The following is a 24886-nucleotide window of genomic DNA, read 5'->3' on the forward strand; positions in this document are numbered from 1 at the left end:
AACAGGATATATATTAAGGTTTCAGTGCAGCTTGAAAAACCAGGTTCTTTGTTATTTCTTGTACTTGAAAAAAAAAAAAAAAAAAAAAGAGACAGAATTTAGTCTCCATTGTTAAATGGTAAATGTTACAGTATGAAAACAGTTTTCCTGATTTAATCAACAGCAACAAGTTCACTATAAAGGTATAAATGAAGCAGACTTTGTTAATATTAATGACTGTAAACTAGTGGCTGTCTTAAAAGGTCAAAATCTGATCCAATATTAAATCTTGCACACTGTGGACAGATGTTTGCAGTAATGCAGGCTGTACGCTATAATCATAGAACCATAAAAAAGGTTAAAACACTAAACGAGTCCTTTAGCTGCATAATCATACTGTATATTGGCAAGAAAGTGGTGAGTGAACTTGGCAAATGGACAAATACTGTGAAAATATGGAGTGTCGACAGTTTGCATTACCAGTGTTTCAGGCCAGTGGTGACTGAATGATATGAGAGCAACAGAAAACTAATGAGACACAATAGCTACAATAATCTAATAACTAGTGGCTATGAGACACAGATGAACCATGGCACAAAAGAAGAATCAAACAAACTAACCAAACATGTGTATGAACAGATTTCCCTTTGGTTTGGGATGTAGTGGAGTTGCAATTTGTAGCTTGATGACTGGAGTGCTCCAACCAGAGAAAACCCATGATACTAAATCCCACTGTATGACTCAGATCTTAAAAAACCAAACAAAAAAAACCAAACAAAAAAACCCCTACATGTTCATATTTGCAATACAAATAGAAAATGGGCTTGTGATGGCCTACTTGGGTGTACTGTGTTCATGCCACTGTTGACATAGCAGTTCTTGGCATATGCCAAGGGCAGCTCATCAAGAGGGATTTAGCCAAAAACAGACAGCTATTGTTCATATTTGTATATCAGAGCAGCGGCGCTCAAGCAGAAACTGGGACCTCAGTGCTTCAACAAATGCTAGTTCAGCTTGTCCTGGAATATGTACAGATTGTTGGTTGTGGCCACAGCAATGATGTTGTCCAGAGGATGCCAGGCAGTGTGGAGGATCTTCTTGTTAAAGTCCAGACTGTCTACACTGATCTCATCCTTTTTGCGCTTCCCACCTGTGCTTACTTTGCGAGGTTTCAAGACCGATCGCGGCTTGCTGTTTTCCCGCGACGCCTCTAGGGTCATGTCCTGCTGGTATCCTCGATCAAACATCCTGAAGAAGTTGTTGTAGGAACCCGTCATCACAACACTGTAGGTAAACAAGGTGTGAGTCAGCGAGTAGCCTTAACGTTACTGGCAAACACAATCCTTTTCAAGTATGGACATTAAATCCTGTCGTCTGTCATGAGCCAATTATACCACTTCACCACCCACCCAAACCAAATTATGAGCCACATTATAGTCTGCACCGAGCAGATAACTGCAGTAAGTGATAAGGCCTGCGTTTCTGGGTTCAGTGACGTCAGAAAAGGAGTATTCCCTAACGCTCTGCATGCGTCATGCACGCATGTATTTTGTTTGTCCAGGACAGCTGCAGAAAAAAAAAAAAAAAAAAAAGGAAGCCACGGAATGAGTGCTTACCTGTCGTTCCCATTCCAACAGCATTCAAACTTATCGAAGATGCAATCATTCTCATAGAGTGAACACAACTTGCTCCTGAGATATTCATGCACCTATTTAAAGAAAGCAATGAGGAAATATACAGAGTTTCCATCAACAACTGTGCAAAAGCAAAAACAACATTTACACTTTAATCACGTGGATGGACGGAACCTGCTAGAATCAATCTAGCCTTACAGGAAGAAAAGTAATGCAGAAACTGGAACAGTATTTTTGTGTTGGCATAATTTACAGACCTGATATGTCTCTACTGGTCGCGACTCCATATTGAGATCCCAAATTTTGACAGACAGGTAGTCCCGGGTCATCATGTAGCGTCCACTATGGCTGAACTTTACATCAGAGATGGATGAGATGATTTCAGAAAAGAAGGAACGATTGTTTGGATCTTCAGGCTCTTCAAACACTTAAAAAATGAAGAACAAACACATGCATTTCAGCGTCAATGACTGGAAGAACAACAATAATTTTTACAGTGGTCGAGTTGTTTTAAAGTAAGCCCTGAAACTTTCTTTACATAACAACAACTTTGTAAAAGATACTGAATTTCAAATCTGGTTATATAAACACAGAAATAAAGCATAAAAGTAACAAAGCCTTTCCGCTTATCTTTTGATATGCGTTATGAATAAGGGTCACCATTCTGACTGTTCTGAACAATTTGGCTTAGCAGGTACCAATCTATACGTACGTGCGCTATGTTTTCTATGCTGTGAGCAGGAAGCAGAGTGTGTAAATCTTCTTTTATAGCCTCATGCACTAAGACCCACATGGCCTGGATACTTCATAATGTGGTAGATGGGAAACTAAGTAGGATCTTCTAAGGATCTTCTATTTCTTAGGTGAATTTGTGAATTTTATGTTACCATGTGAATTGTATAGAATTGGAGAAGCAATTTGTTGTTCAATTTCTTTTTTGTTATAAAATCGAAGAAAATATTTTCAGAAAACAACATGTAAGACGTCAGCTTTGTTTCATTTTAAGAAAAGGCTCTCACGACAGTGCAACTTTTCACTTGTCAAGTCTTCTTCTCAACAAACCGTCAGCTTTGTTCAAGCACACTGCACTAGTCCAGTCAGCCACCGTCCATAGCAAGAGTAACTTTATAACTGCAGCTGATTAATCGAGTGTTACACTGATAGGCTCAATAAGAGCCTCCCATCAATCTTTGAGGAGACACACAGTCAAAGAGCTACAGAAACACAAAAAGAGACCGCCTTACGTTTGGCGTGGCTGTCGCATAGCGCTGCTGCCCTCATGTCACACAGGCGGATCGTGCCCTTGCTGCTGCTGTAGACAAAAGTGTTGCATTGGTTGGGATGGAACTCGGCCGCTGTGATCACCTCTGTTAAATCCTCCATATTGGCCGGCTTAATGTCAACAATATCTGAAGAGGTGAGGTTAAGGTAAAAACAAACAAACAAACCCAAAAACCCCAACAAGCAAATAAAAAAACCTGAACAGACATTTCAGCAACTTAAAAATCTTTCAGAAATAAAATTAATTGGTAGTAGTATTATTATTATTCACAGAGTCATGTTCTCAGTTTGAAGAACCCATCTAAGCAGGCTTTACTGCTTGCAGGTAAACAGTCTGTGCGCAGAGGAAAATAAAAACTGCTATTGCCACTATGAGACACTGAAATCACAGATCATCAAATTCACTATGATTTTTATTTTTTTATTTTTTTAAAACAGTGACTGGCACATGGAAAAGGTTTTGCCACAGATATCTGCTCACTAGCACAAAAGTGCCCCAAATCATGTAGATGTTATTCACTTGTGAATACTTTCCATTTCATGCTCATGTGTTTTCAACTTTTAACAGCTACATTAATCTTACAGATGACCTCTGACCTCATGAGCCAACAGTGATAAAACCATTTAACATAATTTAGTTTGCATTAATTCTTTCTCCGGTTCAAGTGTTTTACATCAGTTGACGCAATCCTTAATAAAAGGCAGGGGTTGCACTGCATCAATCTTCCAGCATGAAGAGAAGATATGAGCGGCCCAAACGAGCAACTAATCTCAATTCAAGAAAAACATGATTCCACTTTGTATCTAACTCTGGTTCGTCTTTGTTTATACAGCCTTCATCAGCGGTCCCCAACCCCCGGGCCTCGGACCGGTACGTGAGTCGTTTGGTACCGGGCCACGAGAGTAGAGGCTCAGGTGTAAAATGTATGGTTTTCAGGGTTTTTATCGGTTTTCAGCATTATTTTGTTATCGTTTTTATCGTTAACTTGGTTTTCCTGGGTCTTTTCACATGTGTTATGAATAAATCTTTTTTTCGGTACCGGTACTACTTTTATTTTGTTGTATTTATCCGCGACACCTTAAAGGCCGGTCCATGAAAATATTGTCAGGCATAAACCGGTCCGTGGCGCAAAAAAGGTTGGGGACCGCTGTCCTACATAGAACAACGCAGTAAGAACTCATGGGGTGAAATTATTAACATAGGATGTAGGAGGTGATTTTTTAGACCATGTTAGAGGCACCCAGTTAAACATCCCACGCTTTGGGGACATCTGGTGGTAGTATAAATAATGACACTGTGCTACAGATTAAATAGACACCAGTGAATATCATTTTTTGCTCTTGTCCAGTCTGCCTGTAAACACAGTATGTACATTTTTAAATATCAGGCAAAGAATTGTTTATATGCCCTATAAAAATACATGAATCATGTTTTATTTGTTGCTAAGTAAGACATAGTCTTTGTCTAATTTGACTGACACGGGGTGAGCAGGTGAACAGGATTAATAAATCAGGCATCTCTTCAAACAAAGGCTTAAAACTAACCACAACATATCATTCATTATTTCACATACCATTCACATACATTTTTTTTTAAGTTCTCTCCCTGGCTTACGCTCCTTTGAAAAATGATAAAACTGGGAATAAATAAGACAAAACACTGACAAAATAATTTTATATTATTGCAGTACTTTATGGAATTAAAGAATGAAAGGATACTAAAGCTGCGATCAGTGATCTCCAGATGCCAGAGGTTAACGCGCAGGTCATCAGCAGACAAGTAGGTCTCACAATCGCTGTTGACTGAGATGGAGTTGATGTGGTATGTGTGCGCGTTGGCGAACACTCGTCTAGGACTGGCTTCCACCATCAAGTCCATGGGCCTGAATACTGGTACCTGAAAACAAAAGTGGGGCTGTTTTTATATTTCTTTAATGGGAGATGCAGTAGATTTTATGACCTCTGTTTTACCTCTAATATATCCACACAGGCATGTTACAAAACAAATTTCACACTAGAAAAAGAAAAAAAAAAAAAAAAAAACATTAAAAAGTGTCCAAATTATTTTTCTTACCCTGGTAAAGAGGCACAAAGATGTAGGTGAAAATGTACATAGATTTTCCCATTTTTAAGATGGGGACAGTTACCTGCTCTTTAAACAAACAAATAAAAGGCCTTGCCTCAGTATAAAGGCAAACCTGTTGAACTGAGTCTATATTTGGAAACCATTCAGTAAGGACAAGGAGAAAAAAAAAAAAGGGCTGTCTGTGAAAATTAAAGGTGAATAAAGCAGACATTACATCAACTGCAGCACTGCAGTAATTGCAGGAACAGATTGGTAATTTTATTAGTTCCGTCTGTTTACTTGCTCATAAGATAAGTCAACGTCTCAATCAAAATAGAACGGACAGTTTTGTAATGAGTGGAAGGAAACACGGAAAAGAAATGATTAACATTTATTCCAATTAATTCAGATGTAAATTACTAACCAGACTCAACATATTTAATTTGTTGTTAATTTTCTTGATCTACTTATTATAAATGAATGGAAAGTAAGCAAAGGATCTCAGTTTTGGCTAACAATGTAACAAAAAGAAAAGATCTGGGCTGTAATAAAGCCAGTTATACACACCCGTAGTGTAGTGACAGTGTTGGGATCTCTGTATTGCCCATCTTCTTCCTTCAAATTGTAGCCCTCTGGTCTTTTGTCACGCTCACTAATTTTCCACAGCTTTATGGTTTTGTCTAACAATGAGAAAGAGCAAAGATCATGAGAGTCATTGAGTTATATTTACTCCCATATAAGGCAGTAGATGGCGTAACAAAAGTTCACATTTACTACAGCAAAAGAATTTACTCAAAAAGAAAGTAATTTACAAACCATTTGTTGACAAAAGAAAATGTGCTGCATTCTTCTGAGGCAACCATCGAATCTTGTTGATCTTCTCCTCAATCTCAAGACTTTTCAGGTAGTCAAACTCAGGCTCGTGGCTCTGGAAGGTGCTGTAAACATTGTACTCTCCTCGGCACTGAAGCTTATTCTTACTCTAAATACAAAACAGATCAAACAAAAGTTCAAGTGTTATGAAACCAAGATTCAATGTCTCGGGTCAAGATCACTAGAAACATTGTACCTGTACACCTTTGTGTTATATAAACTGAGTTTGATGACCTACCTGCTTTGGAGTATTATGAATCAAATGTTAAAAATAATTACTGTTCCTATGTGTCACTAAAACATACCTCTTGCTCCTGCTGAAAGATGACAACACGACCCCCCTTGTCCCCAGTTGCAAGTAGCTCTCCAGATTGGTTAAATTCAACAGTGGATATGATATCGGCTGTCAATAATAAAAATTGCAAAAATGAGACTAGCGTCAAATATAAATAACCACACATTTTCTGCCAGAGTTTCTGATGAACGCTATTGTCAATCTGAGACAGGTTTACTGCAATAACACTGAGTGTTTTACGAGGCTTTTGCTGTCTAAATGATTCATTGCCTTTCAATGGGAAGTGATTTACAAAATGCCTCAGCAGCCCACCTGTGAGGGGTGAAAATCATGTCAACCATGGTGAAAACACAACACAGCAATGACGCACACATATTTATACACACACACTCAACAATCTTAGGACACAAAGGAAAAAAGAACAGAAAAAAAGTTTCCATCTTCAGCTATTTAGCACTTTTCAAAGAGAACCATTCTCACAAAGTCCTACAATACAACAATCAATCCCCGCTTACACACTGGCACTATTCTGAGTTAGTGCAGTCGTTAACATCGACAGTGTGCGCCTGATACGACCCGACTCCATGCAACCCCATAAAACAATAGCAGACAGACTGAAGGCGAATCCTTTTTTACAGGAAACTAATAAAAACGTTACTGGAGTGTTGTGTTTTGAGCCCATGTACTCCTATGTATTAACACAAGGAGAGGCTCTCATTCATACATGTTCCCAGACAAAGCTTACTGTAAACAAATGTAGCCCTTAATGCATAAATACGGCCACCATGTACTGTAAACACACTTTTGGTGCTTTGAGTTTTCCTTTAGTTCGGAAATAATTAGCTGGTAAAGGTTTTCTTTTAACTTGGCCACTCAAACAGCTCTGTAATTAGTCAAACCTAAGTGCTACTTCTTTAACAAATATGAAACACCTATTAAAGATTCTTCTCTGGCAGAGGTAAAATCTTTTTCAATTCTAACATGCAGTTCTCTCCCAATTATGTAAACATTGTGTAATGCCCCACTAATACCCAGGGTGAACTGAGAAAATAGTGAATGCTGACATTTTGCAGCAATTATGCCAAAAATAGAAGATTGTTGTCAGTCTGTGAGAAACCAAATGGACTACAATACCACACCACTGATCCCTTATACCCATTATTACTGTAAAAAAAAAAAAAAAGAAGAAAAAAAAGAAGAAGAAGGCATTACTTTTCATTGCATATTTAGAAATACCACAAATATAAAGTGTGGCAGCAGCGCTTTGAAGCAAAGCCTAAAACAAGCGTGCACAGGATGGTGATCCTGGCAGCTCAGGCTAGCAAGTGTTCAGTGACTATCACATGGACTTACCTTCAGCGACGTCGTCATCTATTGCTCCTTTGACTTGGGAGAAGCACCACTGCACATCATTGCTCCCACCACCGGGCCCTGCACACAACATGACCCCAAGATTGGACACACCACCATTAAAGAGAGACAACTTTACACGCGTTAGCCTGCAGCTAACTTAGCTAAAAACATCAATATGACAACGAGGCCTTAAGGAAATTCACAGTAACTGCGTTGCAACTGCTGCTATAAACTCATAGGCACAGATAACTACTTGACGTGTGTTTGTGGAGAATCTCGCTCACTTTAACACTAACACTGACTTACACTGGCATCTTTGAATTACCCTAGCTCGCTAGCTAGCTTGCGCTGGTTAAACATGACATTACAGAGAAACAGATCATCGTTGTCAAACAGGTCAGCACCTGTTAATTAATAACCCCAGGCACTGTGGTAGTCTTTTCCCCTGTGGCTTTACCTGCCATGGTGAGCGACTCGGAGAGGGGTATCTAAGCGGGCTCGGGCCCTGGACTGGAACAGTGCTGACCCGGGTCGGCTGGGAGGTTCTAGCGAGGAGCAGTGCAGGAATGAAGCCGGGAGTGCTGTTTGGTACTCTGAAGAACGTAAGCAAAAGTCTTCGGCCTTGCTATACAGCACGGAACTGTTTTCCACAAAGTAATTAATAATGCCCACTATTGGCTTGTAGACTTTGCACTCTACTTTGAGAGTTCCCTCGCCTCTGCCTCCTTACAGCACTTTCAAAATGGCGAAACGCGGGCGGCGTTCAGCAGTCACCAGAGAGCGGCGAGAGGGTGCGCCGCGAAATTTTAAACCTACCCCTCAGCGACGTTGGTCATCTTCCTATCTGCGGAGACCGCGAGGTCACTTGATTTACTGCGCTTTAAATTCATAAAAAGGGTAATAACCAGGTTTTTAAAAATATAAAACCAAGTATAACTATTAGACCCCGCCCATGTGCATTGTTTCAGTGAGAAAAATCGAACTAACCTCGTTCGCATGCTGAATTTAGAAAGTGGAGTCCGAAAGCTCCAAGTTTCAAACAGAAATTCAGATTTCTTAATAAATTTTAGAGGGTTTTTTTTTATTTGTTTTAACGTCTACAAAAGTTATTCCACATTGGGTGCATTTTATGAGTTACTATCTTGTTTACTGCCTATTAAATGTAGTCATTGCACGATGACCCACTGATTCCACTGAGTTAAACTACAACTGAATGGGAAATAAACTGAGTAATAATTGCAATAGATGCATCTGACAGACATTTGTTCAGCAGGATGTCTCTGACAGTTCAGAACCTTATTCGTCAATGTAAGCGTAACTGGAAAAAACGTTTCTTCCAAGTAAAATTAATCACATCTACTAGGGCCCTGTGAGAAAGTTAGTTTTACAATTATTGTCAAAGGAAAAGCTCAGGTGTATGATGTTATCAATGCCTCCCTTCGTTTCCTGGTACTTTAAGGCACATGAACAGTTGAGAGTGTTTATACCAGAAAAAAAGTGATTTGTCATATCCAGAAAAACAAAGTTAAAAAAGATTTTCATTAACAATGACTCAGCTCTATCAACTGGCTATGCAATGAAGGTGATTCAGCGTGTTTACTGCAATGACTTTTATTCAAACCAGTTCACCCAGATGGAAGGCAGCCATCTAAATTACCAGTTACACCTGTGCTCTTTTCTGTGTGTGTGTATGACATATCGAAGAATACTTCCTAAAAAGAGGCCTGCTGCAACTTGTATGATATTCTCTCAACACTCTTTTGAATGTATATAGATCTAAGGCAAAGATTTAGGTCATAGCTTATGGTCGAAATCACAAACCTTAAGCCACAGTGACACCTTAGTACATTTGAGTAATCCAAAAGGAATAAATGCAGTAAGAACACATGCCCACTCAGTGTCAAAGATTGTCTGATACTGTTGTACCAAAGTATCATTCTTCAGTCTTACTGATATCTAAAGTGTCACAGATATAGTGCATGATGCATATGAATATAAATGTTTTTCAGATTTCCCGGTCACATTTGTTAAATCTGTGTCATATCTGGTAAATATCTATTAAATGAAATCAAATAAAACCAAACTACCAATCACACAAATGCTACTGAATGCTAACATGCTTGTTAGCTCTCTCCCTTTTGTCAGAATTTTCATGTTCAAACAACACAGGAGCTGACACTGCAGCAAAGCACATCAAAGAAGCCAGTGTGAAATTTTTTATGTATACACTGCCTGTAATAAGGCATACTGATTTATACTTCCCCAGCAACCATGTTAGGGACTTATTTCCTCAGTTAAAAAGCGGTCAGATGAATGTCCAACCAAACCAACTGTCAATCAACCACCCGGACAAACAGAGAAGAATCTCCACTCAACAGTCAGTGAGCCAAAGCAAACTTTTTAAATATATAACCATCTCTATCCAAAATGCATCAAATGTACAAAACAAGCATAGAAGAATTCAGATCATTTTCTTGGATTTCAACATTTGCGCTGAGCTGTTCAGTTTCAATTTGCAGTTTAGGAAGTGTGCAGATTAAAGAGACTCTTCTCTTTATAAGTATTTTTCTATTATATTATCAAATAAATATATCTGTTAGACGCTGACTTCCTATTCAGTGTTATTGTCATTCTCACACTCACACAAACCACTTGCTTCCTCTCTACTAATAAGATGATGTAAGTATGATAAAGAAAATAACCTTAAAGAAATGGGGAGGGGGAATTTGTGGTCAGAAAGGCGGGGCAAGTACATTTTTAGTAACATAAGATGGGATGGAAAAAAAATCAAGAATCACCAGAGCCCCACAGATAGGCAAGACAGGCTCACAAAAGCAAACTAACTGCAGGTTAATAATTTAGACTTAAAGATCTTAAAGAAGCGACTAAAACCAACATGATGACATCACTGCTACTACTCATCTTCTCAATGATGACAGGTAATAAGACTATGACCAACTCCTAATTGATATTATTCACTAATCATTATACTGTAATTAATGTTGAATATGATTAAAATAGGTATTGCACTATGTATTTTGCTTCTTTCTTCTTAAAATTGTACCTCTGCCACATCTTTGCTGTTACTGAATTCTCCCAGATTTTAAAAGCCAAGAGCCATTTTCACTCTTCTAATGTTGAATGTTACTACAATGTTACCCATGACTTTTCTTTCTTTTTTAAGAACATTACATTATGACAGATGATCATGATTATTCACATTACTTTAAAGTTTCACTAATGTGTTTATGGTAGAATTAAATCAAATGCCATGTCATATTTTCCACCATGACATCAGTGACCATGAAACGGGTCTAAAAAGTGACACAGGGATTAATAATGTCATTTAGAAGAGATAAGGACTGACAGCGTATAAGACCTAAGCTATATGGATAAAAAAAAAAAGCCACCCTCACATTACACCCACAGGAGCTGCTCGGCTATGGAAACCCATGCCACGAAGCTCCCAGTGCACAGTTTTTGTGCAGATGTTAATGCCAGAAGATGTCTGGAAGTCCTCACTTATTGAGTTAGTACAGTGTTGGAAACTTTCATTGACGTAGCGACGTAGTGACTCTGCTTCAAAACTTATGAGCAATCATACCATTTACAGTTGTTGTGAATATCTAAGAAGGAAAAAGTTTCATTAACTATGAAATTTCATAAACTTACAGTAGCATCCTATTACAGTGCCTCGTTTGAATTCAGTGACACATTCTTTTACAAACCTTTGTAGTCTGCATGCCTACATGCTTGATTTTGCGCAACTACAACAGTGGGACTTCCTTCTGACCGTATGCACGTATAACATGACTAAACCAATCCATGCAAAAACAAACAAAACAAAAACCTTAGAAATCTGGAAACATGCAAATGCTTTTTCACATGTACTGCATATTTTGTTAGCAACTGTGAAAAACAACTATAATAATGATAATAATTAATTGTAACATTATGTATTGAAGCAGAAGTTCGCTTTTGCAGTAGTGACACTTTGAATCATAACAAAAATACTAACTGGTCACAGCATCAAACCTATATAGTAAAAATAAAAACAGCAATGTTTTACAGCATGCTCTGCTAATAAAGTATCTGAAGGCTGTTGGATAAAGAACTGTGCTCCCAATTGATCGATTAATTTGCTTATTTGTTTTGTTAAATGACCTACATAATTTGAATTTTTGTCTTCAGGTTGTGAGATGATGTCAGATGGAAAGAACTACACAGGAGGTTGGGTTGACATCCCCTTCAACAATACTGAAACAAAGGGAAACTGTCAAATGACTTATGGAAATCATACAAACTACATTCTCACAGTGATCACCAGGAAACCTATGAAGGAGAACAAAAACATAACGAAAAACCATTGTGATGAACTGAAACTTGGTAAGACATGTTTTTTGTTTGTTTTTTAATTTCTGAATTCATTTTGGTTTCATTTTGTTAGTTTTTGTTCTGACTTTTTGTGGCTTCAATCACGGTAAAAAAAAAAAAAAGAAGTTATATTCAGTATTTTCTATGCAGCATGGTGGTGCTGTGGTTAGCACTGTTACCTCAACGCAAAGGGGTCTTGGGTTTAAATCAGCAGCTGGGGGCTTGGATTCTCACCAAATAATCCAGCTTCCTCCCACTTGTCCCAAAGACATGCGTGTTAGGTTAACTGCCAATTTGTGAATGGTTGTCTGCCTCTCTGTGTTATCAGTGTGACGGCCTGACAGCTTGTCCACGGTGTACCACACCTCTGACAGCTGGGATGGGCTCCAGCCCGCCCATGACCTTGAATTAGCTAAGCTGTCCAGAAAATGGATAGATGACTTGGTAGATATTGTTTATGATCAGTCAGTAGAGTCATAAAGTTTGGTTCCAATTTTGCACGTTATTTACTCTTATAGGCAGTTTTCCCTTTTAAGACTTTTAATAATCACAAAATGTTACAAATTTTACTAATTACAAATGTATTTTTTATTTAAGATGCAATTTTAAAAGAAAAATTTTATGCAGTAATGATACACATACACACTCTACTGTAAAAATATTACAGTTTGATTTTGTTTCATCTGTATATTTATTCGCAGTGAAATCAGACTGCATAAAACCATTTAATCAAACATTCACATTATGTGAATGTGAATATAAACAATAAATTACAATCTAATTTCAATGTTGGCATCAACAATGAAATTAATTTCATTGTTGATGCCAACATGCGTTTGCAAATAACAAAAAAGAAGTTGCAAGTTGCACTTAGTCAAAATTAGTGCTATCCATCAGTTATCAGACAAACTATTTGTTTCCAGAATGAAAAACAGACCGAGACCTGAAAGGATCAGAACTGGTTAATACGGAGGAGTTGAAGTCCATTTAGAGGATCAAATAGCTGGTCATTGAGGTCGCTCTTGAAATTAGTTTGAAATTCATCTGAAACTTCATTGTTTTGTTGTGTTGTTATTTTTGTATGATTTGAACCTGTTAACTCATAATTGTACTGCAACTGTTTGAGATTTGTGTTTGTGCGCTGGCTTATTTTTAAATTTTTACAATCTCTGCTACCATTTTGGCCTCATAACTCTTGAAAGCGATTTTCAATCTCCCTGAGCTTTTAGCTTGATGAATAAAAAAATAAACATACTGCATGACATAAACCATACAGAGGGGTTGTGATTGTGAGGCCTTCTACAGACACACTGCTGCTGGTTTGATATGAGAAAGAAAGTCACTTCTGGCATGAGAATTCCAGAATAATCCTATTCTTACACCAACACAAGATTTTGCATATTCTAAATTATTAAAACTCAGCTAAACAGGTAAAACAATATAAGGTCATAATATTCTTGGGGTTATTTTTTAGCTTCTTTATAGCTTTGCAAAATCTTATAAGCAGTTTATATGCGTGTAAAAATAGCTAAAAGCACACATTAGCTAACATAAATCAAGTAGGATGTCTAACAGCGTCTAAGAAAAGAAACATTAAAAACACTTCTTGATGTTGAGGCCCAACAGAGGGTCATCTTAGGCCCAATGGGCTATCAGAGTTGCAATACACTGGTGGAAACCATGCTCTGTTCAAATATGAATGCTAAGCAGCATTTTTTTTTAAGAAAATAAAATGTTTAATAGAATTACCAATTTCTATTGTAAATGGACAAGCATTTAGCTCTGTGATTACAGTCAACTGAAGCCGTTAACTTCAAACATCAATTCCCAGTCAGCAAAGCCTTTTGCAATGTGCACATAGAGAGGAGATAGAAATTACTGTCAAACATAAAGGTTTGCACCATGATAAATAATGTTTGGTGTTCTTCTGCACATTCTCAGGTCAGATGTTACACACAGATTTCAGGTTCATATGGTGGAATAGTTTGTAAAAATGTGGCTCTCCTCTGGATCAAACCTTCACACCACCTGTCTCAGTCCTCAGGACCTTCAAGCAGACGAGTTCACCTTTATAGAAAACCATACTGATTCTTCTTTAACCCCGTCTTACTTATTTTGAATGCCACACTGTTTTCAAAGGGAAACACCTGTGAAAACTGCATTCACACTGTTTTACTTTTGTTAATGTTGCCTTGCAACTTTCAGTCACAAAACTCATAATGCGCCTCTTGGCTAAAACGTGACAGCAGCTTTTTGTTGCTAACAGTTTTACGTCACTGCAGACTATTACTAAATAGCTGACTTCACCTCTGTTGGCACCACTGTCACACTTCCATGTCTTTCTGGGACATTTAAAACGACTCTCACGGTTATTTGTAAAATTGATGAAAATGTGAGATTATAGTTTTAAATAACTATAAAACGATCGCTCTGCTGTGGCTCTGCTTCCGACGTTGTGCCAAATAGTTATTTTTCTATGTGTGTTTTTATATGTACCCTAATATTTTTGGTTATAATATAAATGGGCTGTAGTCAACAGAATTTATGAAGGGGAAATGATGTGTTTTGCAAGTTTATCACTCTGGCTTATTGTTTCTGCTCTGTGTTCTACATTATAACTAATCCAGTCCGTTCTGGCTTCTTCAAGTATCTTTATGGAACTGTGATGTTATATTTACGGTATTACAAATTTTACTCCCCTATTAGCCAGATCTTTCTTTAAAAAGATTTTTTTAATATCAGTGAGACTTCTCACCTGCTGTAAATAAATAATATGTAAAAGTCCCTTTCGCCAAAAACTGACCACAGCTTCTATATTGTGACAGGAATATCCTTTCTGCTTCAGAATGACTCTGTATCACTCATGAGAGATATATTTGAGATACTTTTTGACAGATTATTGGCCAACAAATCATCTACAACAGCTTTAATACTGGAAAACCACCAGCAGGGCTACTGCTCTGTCCTTACCTGTCTATCTCTGAGACTTAAACCATTTCTGATTATATTGTGTTTTGGTGGTGAATACAGTCTTGCCAACCAAATTTGGTCTTCATCAAATTACCACAAATTTATTGTCATATAAACCTTGAGGCTTTAATCCCTTTCGGAGCAGTTACTTGCTGTGTCTGCCTACTGGTTCAGCTTTCTTAGACATATGAAAACCCATCAGAGGGGAAAGCTTTGCTTCCCTTCACTCAGTAGATATTAGCACTGGAACACAAAAATCAATACACATGAACATTATCAATACCGATGATAAGTAGTATTTACATAAACATTTTTACAATACATAAAATAGTTCAGTGTATACTACACCACCATACAAACATGTTTTATAGCTTCTCTGTGCTCATTTGTAACACGTACATTATTAATATACATTTAAAAACAAACACACTGGATTCCAACAGCGTTAAAATAAGTTTCACCGACGGGTTTCTCTAAACACTTTGTTTTGTTCACTGAGAAATGTCGTGTCAAGAAGCCACAAGCTCCACTATGTGAATCACATAAGAAAACATGATAAATCCAGCTCTTATTATCGTTTTATGGAAACTTCATAGGCCGCAAATCCCAAGGTCTGCCTGATAAACACCACTAATAAGTCCAAGATCTGGCTTATTCTCCAACAGGTGTTTTCACTTTATTTTCCTATCATAAAATAAGTGGTCCACCTGGCAAGGAGCAAAGCGCCAAACAGCACAGTGTAACTGAAGAGAACAAATTTGAGGATTTCCTTGAATGTCCGGAGGAAGCGGATAAACAAGGGGTCCACATCCTGGGGCTCCTGCTGTGTCATTTGCCTCCGACCAAGCTGGGTTAGGTGTCCCATGTTTTGGCCTCGCCCCATTCTTCAAACAAACACATTTGTTAGATTTCAGTACAAAAGAAAAGAATTAGAATCAAGACAGGTGGCTGAAAGTTCATTAAACATATATGTACTGCAAGCAACACCGGCAGTATGAATGATTTAAATTTAACGTATGGAAATTTAGACAAAAACACCAGGATGCATCTTCATATTAACTTGTATTATAAGCACAAAGTTATTTATTCCTGGCAATGTAAAAGCCGAGGAAAGACTGGCGTTAATAATTTATCCCCCAAGTTGCACAAATGGGTTCAGTATCGATCTGCTTTGTTTGCGTACAGTTGCAAATAATATACTGAACATCATTCGCCTTTACTGCTTTTGGATAAGAAAAAAAGAACAATTCCTGCATGGTGAATCTGTTTTTTAAGGTCATTTTTTTCCACACTATTAAACAACAGCCACACCCATACAAGAACCGCGTTAGTCACAATAAATTTTGCTTATAAAAATGTATACTTTTATTATGTCTCCTCGTTAAAATAAAGAAAGTTGAGTGTCTGTTATCTTCTTAAAATTTTTATCTTGCTATCAAAAACAGACAAACTGTGCATAAAGTGACAAATGTAAACATGCATGAATGCCAGATAAGTCCACATGAGGTAAAGGCATAATTTCTTTTTTTATAAAAAAGGAAACACTTACACCTTTGTGTTGATGGAGCAGGACAGGAGCTGATCAGAAGGGCTCCTGTGCTTCTAGCCCTGAAGTCCAAGTTGATGTGTGCCGTCTTGAGCGTTTCAAGCCCTTGTGGGAGAGGAGGAGCCAAAAGGAAAAACTGATCACAAGGATCTGAATCCCCTGGGATTTATTTAATGGCAATAAAAGTGTTGTTGCACCTGCTCCTCAAGGAAACAGCAGGCCAAAATTTACAGATTTAAGTATTCTCTGAATAATTTACCAAAGTAGTTTCCAAGACTTTTACACAAGCAGCATGAAGGAAAAACTACAAAGATTAGCCAAACAGAGGTCACCAAAATATCTGAGTGCTGTCAGCAGGTCTCCCTATATATATAGCGTCAGGCACGGAGAAGGTATTGACTGATACAGAGATCAAACACCCTCCTGCCGCAGAGTTATCCTCTACCGGAACATGGAGCAAATGGCCTCCTAATTCAATCAGTGTCCTGTGCTGTCAAATCATGGGCTGCCGTGGGCTGAGCTCTCCAGACAGCACAGGGCCATTATCGGATGATCAGGAGGCCTGTTACTGCGCTAATTGCTCCTTCAGAGAACTGGAGCACTGCTGAGGAATACACTCTCATCCCTGCTTTTCATCCGCTTGCAATCAGCTTTCCTTACCAAAAAATTGCCCAATTTACAATAATCAAAATGGCGTATCACATGACCAAGTAATGTGACACTAATTATAGTTTAAGACTTTATTTAGTCATTTTTAATCCAAGCAAAGGAAAACAAACAAAAGACAACTACAAAAGCTTTCAAAAATGCAAATCAAATGCATCATTACTCTTCTATGGCATCACAAATATGTTTTAATTCTATATACAGTATATATACAGTAGCAGAAAAGCAATAGCTGCAATGACAGAAACACAACCAAAGGACAAAGTTCATTAGACATCAATAAACCTTTAAATTGCACGATACGGGTGCAACTCAAAGGGAGGACAGTAAAGATTATGGAATGTATATAAAAGACAGATGTAGCCTCCGGCTGCCCTAAACCTGCTTTTTCTCTAATGTCCAGCAGGGGGAAGAGTCCTCTGCAAAAAAATTAAATAAAATAAAAATCACCAGATTGTCTCCATTGCTTGTTCAGCCTTTTTTTTTTCTTTTAGAAAAGAAAAAATGTGTAATTTTGTAAATTCTAATTAAACTCTTGATTAGGGCAAAACAGATGATAAAGCAAGCTATGCTTCAGAGCTACGTTTTGCTGTACTATGAGCATTTCTCAGTCAGACCAACCCACGGTAAACACATCAAGAAAAGAAAACGGCCGACACAAACATCCGACTTTGCAAACAGGACTTTGCAAAACAAAGGGTGGCATCACTCAGGCGATTAGAAAGTGGAAATGCCTAAGGCTGCAGTGCCATAGTAGGTAACAGTTACTTTGACATAAAGATATTTTCACAGGGCAACTTTGAAAGAGCCGGTCTCTCTTTAAACCGGAAGAGACATCAATGAAACACCTGCAGGACAGTGATGTGGACATAAAAAAAACAGTAGCTGAGCTTTTCTGGTAGATGGGCTTTTTGATGTGGCCAGGTGTACGTGCAGGTGACTCATTGTGTTGGGGATTCAGGGCGGTCCATGAGGGATTTGATCCAAGTTGTGCCATTTATGAGTTTTGTGGTGGCTATAACATACTCCATCCCGCTGTCTTCCACTTGAGAGAGGAAACGGAGAGCAGCTATTTCTGCATACGTCACACCACCGAGGAAGAACACCAGCGTTGTCCGATTCTCTCCCTGCTGGCCTGTTGGACATTGAGAGGAGATGCAAGTCACTAAAATGCAACATAAAAACTAAATATATTAACAATAGCAAAGGATATTTTATTGTTTTTCCTTAATTCCACTCTGACCTGGTAAATCCTTTAAATACTACCAAATATAAATGTTAATAAAACACAGCTCAATGTAAAGCAAATAGCAATCCACCCTCTGTTAAAGCACAATTTTTAAAAAAAATGTGAAAACCCTTATTTAGCCATACACTCCCCCCAGATTAGAGTCCTCTATTATCACCTTTAAAAACTAATGCAAGGCAGGCATGTAGCAACAAGTCAACTGTCTAATGCCCAAACACAGTTCTAATTAGCACATTTCAAACAGAGTGTATAATTAAATTCATTATTCACATCAGTGCAACGCCTACTACTGCCAAAATGAAAAGATGGAGGAAAACAAAAGGAAAACACTGGCTGTCACTCACAAATCAAGCACAGAGTGGTTTTTCAGCCTTTCTATCAACAAAGGCACACAAAAAAACGACAAGCTAACAGTGGCTATGTGGCACCATTGGCTACATGCCATAAATCTGCCGCTATTCAGCATCTGACATAAACAAATCCTGTGTCTTATCTACACAGAGCAGGAGGGCGGCTGTTTTTGTTCTGTTGTGAGCAGCAGGGCAAAGAGCAGTCCTAGCTTCTCTTAGTCCTTACGTTTCTTATGGAGCCCAGAGGGAAGCTGTTGTCTCTCCTCAAAGTGTGGGCCGGGAAGCATTTTCAGCACCTCTTCGATGCTGCGCCACCCAGGCCGTGCCAAGATCTGAGTCAGTCGGATGCTAAGAGGAGAATAGCCACTGTACACATATGAGATGTCGTTGGGATTCTGAAAGAACAGAAAAACTCACAAACGTCAGCCCTTGCTTTTTCATGAGTTTAATCCATTAACTGCTTTCCTTTTTTTGTATATTGAGTACCTGCTCATTGGCGTCCTCCATCCACAGTTTAAGAGTTTTTCTAATAGTGGGGTAGTTATTCCGTGAGCCTGTCTGTGGCTTTAAAAGACCAGCCTTCTCTAGGTTGTTCAGCGTGAGTATGTGTTCATAACCATAGGTCTTCACACAGGGGGAGGAAAAAAGTTCAAAACCATCCAGTTTTAATTATGACACAGCAAATAATCATTTTTTGATTCAGCCAAGGGTGCAGAGAAAGCTTCTTTATGTCTTTACCTGGAGAATCTCCCTCTTGTAGTAGTCCATCACCTTGTGTTTGAGGCCATTGTTGCAGACTGACTGCATACACACCAGACGCAGGATCTTGATCAGGGGATCCTTCTGGGCAATGCAGTCTTCTATATACGTGTTCACCTGCATAGTCACATAATTTTAGGGTGTTTAGTGAACTTTTACTAAAAATCCTGTGAAACAGCACCTATAAAAACACACCTTGCAACTACTGGATTGGACTCCCTTTTGCCTACAGAACTGCCTTAATTCTTCATGGTATAGATTCAACAAGGTGCTGGAAACCCTGTTGGATCTATACCATGAAGAAACATTCCTCAAAGATTTTAGTTTGTATTTAAATGAAAGCATCACAAACTTGCTGCAGATTTGCTGGGTGTACATCAAGGATGCAAATAGGGTTGTGTAGGGAAACTCCCAGGAGATCAGCAGTTGTGAAATTCTCATACCAGCTCATCTGGCATCAACAACCATGTCATATTCAAAGCCACTTACATCACCTTTCCTCCCATTCAGATGCTCAGTTTGTTTAGTATCTAAGGCTACGTTCACACTGCAGGTCTTAATGCTCAATTCCAATTTTTTGATCAAATCCAATTTTTTTTGTCTGCTTGTTCACACTACAAATAAAATGTGACAGCAAACGCTCTCTAGTGTGAACCCTCAAAGCGGCCCGCATCTGCAAAAGAAGACGTCACACACAACGCGCTCTGTTTAGACCCAGAGCAAACAGTATTGTTTGACTGATGGCCCTTAATATAAAGACTTGTTTTGGACTTTACCTCTCCCGATTTTTGCTTTAAGTTATTTTGTTATTTACATAATAATGTAAATAACCTAATAATTATCCTTATTGCTGTTTTAGAGAGAAGCGGTGCTTTAAAGGATAGTTGCAGATTTCTGTCAGAATCTGCAGATTATACAGTACAAATAACATGTTCACATTTCTCCAACGTTGTCTTCCCAGCAGTTTCACTAACATCTACATGTGATGGCCAGGAGGCGTTCGCGATGTCTTCTCCGGAGCTGATAATTGGCATCTGTCTTGTGTCAGTGACGTAAAAGACGGATTAAATGCGACCTGACCGTTCAAACAGCAGTCACTTTCTAAAACATCAGATATCTATCGGATTCAGTACCACATACAAAAGTGACCCAGATCAGATTTGAAAATATCGGATTTGTGCTGTTCACACTGTCATGCCATGATCAGATATGGGTCGCATAGGGTCAAAAAAAATCGGATTTGATGCGCTTTCGCCTGCAGTGTGAACGTAGCCTAAATACATGGAGCTGCAGGCCGTGTGAGAATGGTTGAACAGGTTTATCTAATATATACGTGTTTTTGATAACGTGTAACAACTTATCTTAGGGAGGAAAATAGGTAACTAGATGAAAAATACCTTGTCTGTGTCAACACCAGTCATAAATTCCTGCTCCACTGTTAGATTATCAAAGAAGGCCTCGGATGCTGAAACATGAGATGATAGATGATTTACTACATAGTAATGGATATTGATGGAAATAGTTGTCTTTAAAGACTTTAAAGCCAAAAACTGAGCGAGATGTATGCTAAAAAACATAATGTGATTTGATGGGAAAGCATTGGATTATATACGCACTTGTGATGTCTTTGATCAGCTCGGCAATAGAAGTGTGGTTAGCCAGTGAGCTTCGGGCTGCCTGCATGTGAGGCAGCTGGGAGACAAACTGCTTAATTTCTCCCACCGTTTTGGCATTATGGCGCTCCTGAGAGACAAGAAGAGATGAAACAAGCATGATGCAGCATCCAAATAATCTTTAACCACTATCACACAAAACACCTCAGTAATAAAATTCAAGGCTTTGACATGCTACAGTTATAATGCACTGGACCATAGCACTCCTTTACTTGTTGTTTGGCCTAGCAAGAATATCTGAAACTGATCTCATGTTGCTCCCCGAAAGTACCCGGATTGGAATGAAGGAAATTTCACACTATGATCACCACATGTAAGCAAAGAAGGAAAAAAAAGCAAAAATGTATCCAAAACAAGGCTAACCTCAAAGGCGGCAGATATTATTTTAGCTTTTTTGCTTAGTGCTGCTCCAACAGCATTGAAATTTTTGTCCCGGATTTCCGCATACAGCTCCTCTGCTGAGTTGAGCTGTAACTTCTTGGGCTCGGTCGGCAAATCTTTACTCCCTTCACCTTGCTTCTTCTGTGCAAACTTCTCAGGAGGCAGCTTGACATAACCTGGAGTGAAAGCATAGAATTTAAAAAAAAAAATACTAAAAATAAAATAATCCCTGAAAAACTTATGGCTCAGGATAGTAACACTACTTGCATGAAAAGCTACCACACAGAAATGTCTGCAGGCAAGCATCCAAACAAGGATCACTAGACTGCAGACATCATCAAACTGCTGGAGAAACTAACTTCCACCTCAACACTACAATATGTCAAATATTGGAGAAAAAAAGAAGATTAATTTTAATGTTCAAGCGTAATCCTGCTTTGCTTTTTGATTAAAAATAAAGTTGCAAAAGAAACAGCGGGATATGCAGATGTCAGATACAATAAATATTACTGAGGCTCAACATGCAAACATAAGAATAAGAACTCTAATTGATTTATTCATACCATTACTGATTCCGTAAATCTCGTCAATGAGACCCTCATAGGTGAGCTGTGTGGCCAGAGGGGTGAGCAGGTCAACGTTACGATCAAGGAGAAGAAGGGTATCGAACACGGGCAGAATCTGATTCTGACTGCCAGCAAACTCCCTCTTCATCCTCAACATCATGTTGGCAACGAGCTGATAACAAGCAGAGCATTTGTTTATCAGAAAACTGTATTCACCTCGCTGCTGCAGAGCCTCTGCTTTCATATAAAACAGAAATTATTGCAGGTTACACCATGCTCACCCGTGCACATTCTCCTTTCCCATATATCTGTGGAATGGTGCCATACAGAGCCTGCAAGGTCATGAGGCCTTTGGCTGTGTGGTACAGACTTGTTTGGTCATTTTCCAGGTAGCACTCCTGAGTGAGACAAAGGGGAGTAATTTATGTGTATATGAGAGATTCCACCAAAGCAAGTATATGATATATATTTGTACTCTGCAACCTGAACACACCCTGAAAGCACTTTCATACTCCATGGACAGCAGGTCCCCATCGTAGGGAATCAGGTCCAGGATATACTCATCGATGTTGATGAAAGAGGCCAGCACGCCCTGCTCCTTCAGCCGCTGTTCGCACAGCATGCTCCGCCGAGGCACGAACAAAATATGAAAGTCTCGGGATGAATGGTGTCTATCCTCACTAAAGAGTAGCACAATTCATGTTGCAAAGTGTGGATAGCTATGCAAAGTGAGAGAAAGGACAAGAAAACAAAACCTTGTCTTTATCGCAGATTGAAGTTGAGACACATACACTCACCTAGTTATATTGTCTGCAATGATGTCCATAAGTTCCAGTCTGGGCCGGACAAAAAAGATGATATTTTTGACATCAGCAGGGGGAAGCCTCCCATTCTTGAGGGTGAACATCTTTTCCACTTCATGTTCCTGAACACACCATAATAAACGACAAGTTAAAACAACACCCTCAGCAACATTAGACACATGACATTAGTGTTAAAAGAAACTAGATAATAAGACGTGGGCCTTGTCTGTTGTCTGAGTTAATTTAGACATAAATTGTGCAAACACTTCCAAAAAATAATGTGCAAATAAATACAGAATTCCAAGATTTGAAAATCCCATGAACACATATTTCTTTTACACTAAAAAAATAACAGAAAACATAAAAGATTTAAAATAAGAAAATGGACCAAGAAAAATATTTGATTATTTTTAATTTGGCGACACCAGTACATCTCAAAAAAGGGCATGGGTATCTTTACCACAAACTGAGGAGACTAGCGGCTGGACTTTTAGGAGAGGAACACTGTACCTTTCTTGTCTGATATACAATTCTAGCTGCTCTACAGTTTCGAGTCTAATTTGTTGTATTTTTGATTTCACGATGTGCCAAATGCTTTCAGCTGGTGAAAAGTCTAGAATGTAGGCAGGATAGTTCAGTAGACTCTTCAACTATGAATGCATGCTGTTGTAATAGATGCTTAATGCGGTTTAGCAGTCTTTTGCTGAAATGTGCAAAAAGACTGCTGTCCTATCCAGTCTGGATAGGAGCATATGTCAAACCTGTTTTCAGCATTGCTAGATATGTAGACTACCAATTCCACAGGCATGAATGCAGCTCCATCAAAGGTGCAGGTTTTTGAACTCAGTGCTGATAATAAGTCAGATGCTGCCTTTCCTGTTTAGTCCTGAGGACACATCATCCACGTTTTGCAAAAATAATTTAAAGTCTTAATTCATCTGACCACAGAATAGTTTTCCACTTTGCATTTTACATTAGCAGACAGTAGCATTTCTGGATCACGTTCAACTATGGCTGATATGTACAAATCATGTTACTGACCTGTTACCAAATGTTCCTCAAGCTATTTCATTTTAGTACCAATTACTTTTCCAGACTGTTCTTCGTGTACCAACGTTTTCAGTTGTCTTGTTGCCATCACATTCAAAAGGGCCTAATATTTTTTCATTAAACAATATAAAGCTCTGACGTTTTCTATTTATATATTGGTTTAGGAGATTTGCAAATCATTGCATTCCCACAAAGCACAGCTTCTTAACATTTTTAGAAATGGGTTTGTAAACAGAAAGCACTTACCTTCAACAGAGAGTACTGAGCTATTAGTCCAAACGGTCCCGTCAGATATTCGTCCCAAACAATGGCCTAAAGTAAGAGAGTAAGAACAAACAAAGCTTTGAATCGTGAGTAAGCAGAACTGAAGATGTTCTGTCAGGCGATACTTGCTAACTTTTACTTAGCTATTAGCTCGAATATTTTATAATACGACGCACCTATACAGATATATGTCTGCGTTATCTGTACTGTTTTACACATTCAAAATAAAACTATGACTATAATGTTAACTGACAGTCTCATGGTAACGCTGAGGCTCAGAGACCACATTGAGTACCACTACCAGTGTTTGGACCACATTTCACAGGCGTATGCGGGTTTGTCACCTTGCTTCCTGCGCATTTGTCCAAAAACTCTCGAAGCTCTTTTCGTGCTGCTTCTCTCAATATGTTTAAATTCACTCTACCGTACGACAAGTGAGCAGCCATTTTTTCCTTACTAGCAGCACAACAAATCAGGTGACTTCTGCGGAGTCGCATCATGTGACCAAAGAAAGTCAAGCTAGTTCATGCCAGTGATTGTAGAAAACACCACAATTGTACCAAACACTTCCACTTCACTAATGCACCGACAAATCCAGGTCGACACTATCTGTTTGCAGTCTACGGTAATAATAAATAAAAGTTAAATGCAAAACCTAAAATAGCATAACGTGCAATACGGGTTTCACGCATGCGTAGATGTTGCTCAGTATGAAAAACAGCTTAAGAGAAATACTCATGTCTCATACCGAGTCT

At 38.5% G+C, this 24886-nt stretch overlaps 2 protein-coding genes and 1 long non-coding RNA gene across 4 annotated transcripts in view; 1 reads left to right on the forward strand and 2 right to left on the reverse strand.

Annotated features, from left to right (window-relative positions):
- Positions 1 to 233: 233 nt before the first annotated feature.
- ppp2r2aa (protein phosphatase 2, regulatory subunit B, alpha a) lies at positions 234 to 8217 on the reverse strand. 2 transcript variants are annotated; one of them, XM_085368054.1, is made up of 10 exons: positions 7938 to 8217; positions 7481 to 7558; positions 6138 to 6235; positions 5776 to 5941; positions 5527 to 5639; positions 4614 to 4791; positions 2858 to 3022; positions 1871 to 2040; positions 1596 to 1687; positions 234 to 1263 (listed from the first exon to the last, which is right to left on the reverse strand). In XM_085368054.1, the coding sequence occupies exons 1-10, from the start codon at positions 7942 to 7944 to the stop codon at positions 984 to 986; spliced, it is 1347 nt and encodes a 448-aa protein (XP_085224180.1). In that variant the 5' UTR covers positions 7945 to 8217; the 3' UTR covers positions 234 to 983. The 2 variants fall into 2 exon arrangements, with proteins under 2 accessions (XP_085224180.1, XP_085224179.1); XM_085368053.1 differs by lacking the exon at positions 7938 to 8217 and having other exon boundaries at positions 7481 to 7571.
- LOC146621011 (uncharacterized) overlaps positions 7938 to 24886 on the forward strand; it is a 38925-nt gene continuing 21976 nt past the window's right edge. Inside the window, exons 1-2 of the long non-coding RNA XR_014906612.1 lie at positions 7938 to 8082; positions 11672 to 11866. This is a non-coding gene — a long non-coding RNA (uncharacterized LOC146621011). The remainder of the gene's footprint in view (positions 8083 to 11671; positions 11867 to 24886) is intronic.
- On the reverse strand, positions 17349 to 24631 carry vps33a (VPS33A core subunit of CORVET and HOPS complexes). The gene is made up of 13 exons (XM_085368052.1): positions 24476 to 24631; positions 24114 to 24179; positions 22812 to 22939; positions 22508 to 22694; positions 22296 to 22412; positions 22012 to 22186; positions 21431 to 21624; positions 21011 to 21137; positions 20792 to 20859; positions 19374 to 19511; positions 19122 to 19259; positions 18862 to 19030; positions 17349 to 18171 (listed from the first exon to the last, which is right to left on the reverse strand). Exons 1-13 carry the CDS (start codon positions 24629 to 24631, stop codon positions 17978 to 17980), a joined length of 1857 nt encoding a protein of 618 aa, XP_085224178.1. The 3' UTR covers positions 17349 to 17977.

The sequence above is a fragment of the Diplotaxodon limnothrissa genome, linkage group LG12 (genome assembly GCF_057381915.1).
Source record: "Diplotaxodon limnothrissa isolate DT_005_m linkage group LG12, D_limnothrissa_male_GT1.1, whole genome shotgun sequence".
In the NCBI taxonomy this organism is placed as follows: Eukaryota; Metazoa; Chordata; class Actinopteri; order Cichliformes; family Cichlidae; genus Diplotaxodon; species Diplotaxodon limnothrissa.